Below are 5,004 nucleotides of genomic sequence, written 5' to 3'. Positions count from 1 at the left end.
CCCCGCACCGCCCGGCCATCCGCCCGCCGGGGGCTGGGTGGCCGAGTCGAGCACTCGGCGCCTGGCAGCCACTGATATATCCACCCCCCAGCAGTCTTAAAACCTTGGCCTAAGGGTGACACCAGTGGTGCAACACCTCATGCGGGTACTCTGTTAGCCCTTTCTGATTCCACCCGCGGTGGGGCAGGCCGGGAACAGCCTGACGCTCTGCCTTCTCCAGCTTTTTGCCGAAGACACTTTTTAAGTTCCCACTAAGGCAGATAATCCTAGCCTTACAGATTTGTCTCCTGATAAAGGCTTTTGCTAAAGTCTCCTGATGGCTTCTGATGCTCTTCCCAGTTCTCCCTGGCTCTCTAACGCAGCTTTCCAGATGGAGCTGCGGGTCCCCAGAGCCCACGGTGGAGGCAGTGCCAAGGATCAAATACAAGCACAACGATCATTACACACATGCTTCTCAACCGTGAGTTGTGCGGAGATTTCCACTGAGCTGTATAAAACGACCCCAGTCTGTTTCTTGGCTGGACAGATGTACAGATTAATTGTAAATAGATCTGGTTTTAGCTCCACGTGTTTAATAAACATTCAGTTTTCCAGTACTTTGTCCATTTGCCTATATTTTTTCCTGCTATCTCATATTCCTCACAGTCTTTACCCATCCTCATTAGCCTAAATAATTTCTTCTGCTGCTACAATAAAGAACTGTACCACACCACAAACTACACTGTTAACACTTTGCCATGATGAAAATTGACTCTAAGTCTAAACTTTTAAGCCTCCCAGGAATACCTTTTACTAAAGGCACCAGCTCTCACTCCATATCTGCTTAGCTTTAGTAGAAGCTCATGGTTTGGCTGAGAAACTTTAAGTCATCTAAATAAATTGTATCAAATAATTCTCCTTTTTTCCATTCCTTACTGACATGTTCAAGTACTTGTGCTGTGATGATCTAAGGATTAAGTGAAATAAGATTTGTGGGCAGAGGTAATAACTTTTTATGAGACCAACTGATACAGCTGGAAAAAACCACACAAAAAGGATTTCTGTGCCTGAAAGCTTGTGTGTTTTTTCCAGCTATATCAATTGGTCTAATAAAAGATACTATCTCCCTTTACAAACCTTGACATGTTCTAGGAATTCAGTAAGTGAGACATGATTTTCCTTTTTTGAAGCCAGGCTTGCAGGGCTTTATGAAATTATGATCTTCCATATACTTTGTTCTTCTCTTTCAATTACAGATTCAAGCATTCATGAGGTAGGGCAGTTTGCACCTAGCCCCATGCTTTGCCACCAGGACCACAGGAATATGGCCCTGCATTTCCCAATTCTCACCAACTCCTCCAAACAGCTGCTGCAACAACACAGCTACACAGATACCAGGAGACAGAGGGGACTGTAGCTCTGGGGTTGCAGTACAATTACAACTGACCTTCTTGCTCAGAAAAAGAGCATCCTAAGAGGTGCATGATGGCATCCAGAGCAATGTCTGCTAAAACAGGAAGGCATCCCTGGGGCAGGAATCCTTGGGTAGGAGTGCACTGCCAGCTGTGCTCCCACACAGGTAGCTGGCAGGGTGATACTCCCAGAGGCAGGGCAGAGCCATATAGGGTGCCACCCTGGACAGACAGATTGTGAGGCAACGTGACCACTGCATTCACTTGTTTGGAACTGCATGCCCCCTCCAAGCTTCTCCTCATAATTCCCCTGGGTCCCCATCACAGACACTACACCTGTACTTTCCAGCTCCCCCCAAGACACTCTGCTGCTTGCTGCCTACCCCAGGGAGAGAAGTCTCAGGCCAGTTGAGGGAAGGTGTAGTCCATGTGCAAGAAAGAAAACATGTAAGGACTTGGGGAACTGAGCCTTGCCTCAGAATTTTGACTTCTGATTTCAGAGATTCTCAATGAGAATTGAAGAGCAGATGTGCAGAAAGAATGAAACCTAAAATCTGTCTTACCTCGAGTCCCTCTGGACTCCACTTATTGCAATGGGGTTTGTCACCTACCCTGACACAGTTTTGCCTGCTTGGGGAGGGCAACAGGAGGAAAAGAGTTTTTGTCAATCATTTCATGTTGTGGCTAAAGTGGATTTTGCTTGCTTTAAGCATTGGGGTCACCTTTTCTGAACAGTTTAATTCTCCTCTGTCCTACTGGTGACACCACGGGCAGCATTTGACCCTGGGCCTAGATTGGCTCCACTCTACCAGCCAAGAAGGAGCCAGGTACCAGGACAAATGTCTGTTGTTGCTGTGGTTGCCCAAAGCTGTTGTTTTCAGTGCTTGCTTTCTGTCCAGTTCAGGTCTGTGGTGCCAGGGTTTCTCCTTCCCAGTGTAGAGTTTCAGGTGTATTCTCAGCTCTCAGTCTGTCTTACTTGTTTGGTTTTGCCCTCAATATAAATCACACTACTGCCACCCCCTCTCAGGTGAACAGCAAGTAAGAACTAAGCAAGCATTCCTTTCACAGACAAGTTCTCACATCTAAGCATGGACTTTCTCCATCTGCTTTCAACACAAACCTGATCATGGAGAATAAGACCAACAGAGTCCCCCACTAGTGCTGTTTACTGTTGATTAGTCCTTGACTGGACAGACATATGAATAGAGCTTGTGTCTGATCCTCCTGTCCATGAGAAAGTCTGAGAAAGCAATCACACTTGAGCATTCCCATATGCTTCTGGTCCTAGACCCCCTTTAGAGCAAGGGCACAGATGTAGTTAAAGCTACAGCTATGGTGTGAAGCCCACATGGTAGCACAATGACCACCTTATTCAGAGTGGCCAAAGGTTTTCTAAAGCAGCTCTTTGGCAGCAGTAGGATTTATGTGATGCAGGGCAATTCCAGTAGCAGCAAGTGACACAGCACTGCGCTTTCTTCCTCACCCAATCTTCACATCAGGCAGCCAGCCAGCCAGACTCACGATTTTAATATGGGCCAATTCATTAAAATATTAAGCTTCCACTGGGAAGCAAAGCACTCAGCAAAGACTGCTGCTGTAGCCTTGCTCCACACTAGCGGCATGCTGGCAGCTCCAAGCATCTCAGTTTAATTTTTCTGCAGTTTTTTTTCTCCACACACCTCCCAAGTATCCACCCCATCTCTGAGGGGTTTTGGAGTAGGGAAACAACTGCAAATATTTTTATTTCTGTAGGGCCCAGGACAAAATCCCATAACAATTGCAAAGCTTCAAACAAGAGGTTCTTCCCTGTGGAAGATGGAAGGGGCTTTGAAAGCAGCGAAGGCCCATGCATTTGCCTGTCTTGATCTCCGTGAGAACAGATGCTGTTGGTGTTACATCAGCCCCAGCTCAGACTGTCAAACCCCAGCCAGAGTCGCCAAGTGTGAAACATTTCCTACGATACTCACATGTTCAGTAGTCCTGTCAGGGTCTCCCTCAGCCTAGCTGGATTCCAGCATGTACAAGATGTGTAACCTGTTAATGACTGCTGCTCACAGCCACCAGCATTGCTTCCAGAGCACATCAGACCACGGAGCTTTCCCAACTCTTTTCAACCCACAGAGCAACACTTGGGGCAGAAAGTGAGTGGCCCAATACTGGAACCAGCACCACACCTACATCCTTCTCCACTATTGCTTCCAAGCAGTAAGCCCCCACTGTCAACTTGTAACAGAAAAGTCTGATCTCACCCATTAGCAACATAACCTTGCATTTTGTACTATTGTATTTCATCCCATTTCTCCTGTATTAGCCTTCAAAATTGCCTACCCTCTCCTATAGAATATCCCAGTTCTCCCTTGTATCGACAATGCCTCCAGTTTTGAATAAGCAGCCAATTTCATCAGCACATCCATTTGGCGTGCCAAGATCATTAATAAAACCTGGGCCCAGGACCAGCGTCTGGGGAACTCTCGTAATTTCTTATAATTTCTGTACTTATTTCCATCTTAACTAATAACTCACCATGTGGCACTGTAGTAAGTGGATTACTGAAGTCCAAAGCAATAAGTTCTACTGCATTTAGTGTGACCTCCAACCTGGCAGCAGGGTAGAGGAGATCCCAGCGTGGAAAACCATCCAAAATTCATTTCAGAAGTGCCTGGGGAGCTCTAGAAACATCCATCCCAATCTACATAAAAATATTTCATGGATAGTTAACATCAGCAGCCAGAATTTGCATCTTACTTCAAGTAAAAATTTGTCTGACATCATCTTGGAGCCATTAGATCTTGTTACATCTTTGCCCCATCAAAGAAGCCTCAATTCCTCTTCCCCAAGCAAAGCACAAGCAAACAGTGAGCAGCTCACCCTTACATCTCCTCAGAGCTGCACAAAATGGCTCACAGGGCATCCAGCAACCCCAGCTGCCTCATGGATTTCCTGTCAACCTCTTCCACACGCCGTGACTTGGGTGAGCTGCTGTCCTCAGAGCTTGCAGTGCTCTCCCAGCCCAAGGCCCCTAAACATGCAGGTGAGGGAAAGCTCCCTGCAGCTGTGCCCGGTGTTTCCAGATGTCTCCAGCTGCACTGTTGCCTGCAGTTGCTGGACACCAATGCTCCAAGGGGCCACATGCCGCTGCGGCCCCACCTCTTCCAGAGCATGAAGATCCAGGACTTGCTTCCACAGAGTTCTGCCCAGATTCCACCTTGCCCACAGCCCTGCAGGAGCTGTCCCTGCCCCACTTTTCCAACACACCGCCAACCCAGCGGGTCGGCTGACTCCTTCGGCAGCGCAGCCAGCGCTGCGAGCAGCTGCCATGGCTTGGGAAGGCACAAAGAGCTGAGAGCTCAGGGCCTGCCCCTCTACTCGCCCCAGGAGAAGGGCTGGGTGCTGGGGGCAGGGCCCAGGTGATGCCAAGAGAAGGGCTCGCTCCACGGGCCGGGAACTCCTCCCTGGTCTTCGGGATAGCCGGCACGGGCCCAGCCCGCGCCATTGAGCTGGGAGGCCGGAGTGACGGGCGACCATAGTGAGGGCACGCCCCGGGACAGAGACCCGAACAGGTCCGGGCTATGAATTATAACCCCATCCACGGCCGGTGCTTTGTCTCCCGCCT

At 48.7% G+C, this 5,004-nt stretch overlaps 1 protein-coding gene across 1 annotated transcript in view; it reads right to left on the bottom strand.

The window, feature by feature from the left end:
- IFT43 (intraflagellar transport 43) overlaps positions 1 to 4,884 on the bottom strand; it is a 49,721-nt gene extending 44,837 nt beyond the window's left edge. Inside the window, exon 1 of the mRNA XM_017741655.1 lies at positions 4,634 to 4,884. Coding sequence (XP_017597144.1) covers positions 4,634 to 4,884 — 251 coding nt within the window. The remainder of the gene's footprint in view (positions 1 to 4,633) is intronic.
- Between the last annotated feature and the right edge of the window lie 120 nt (positions 4,885 to 5,004).

The sequence above is a fragment of the Corvus brachyrhynchos genome, unplaced genomic scaffold (genome assembly GCF_000691975.1).
Source record: "Corvus brachyrhynchos isolate BGI_N302 unplaced genomic scaffold, ASM69197v1 scaffold115, whole genome shotgun sequence".
Classification (NCBI taxonomy): domain Eukaryota; kingdom Metazoa; phylum Chordata; class Aves; order Passeriformes; family Corvidae; genus Corvus; species Corvus brachyrhynchos.
Note: the sequence above shows the minus strand (reverse complement) of the source record. Positions and strands in the feature narration are given on the sequence as shown.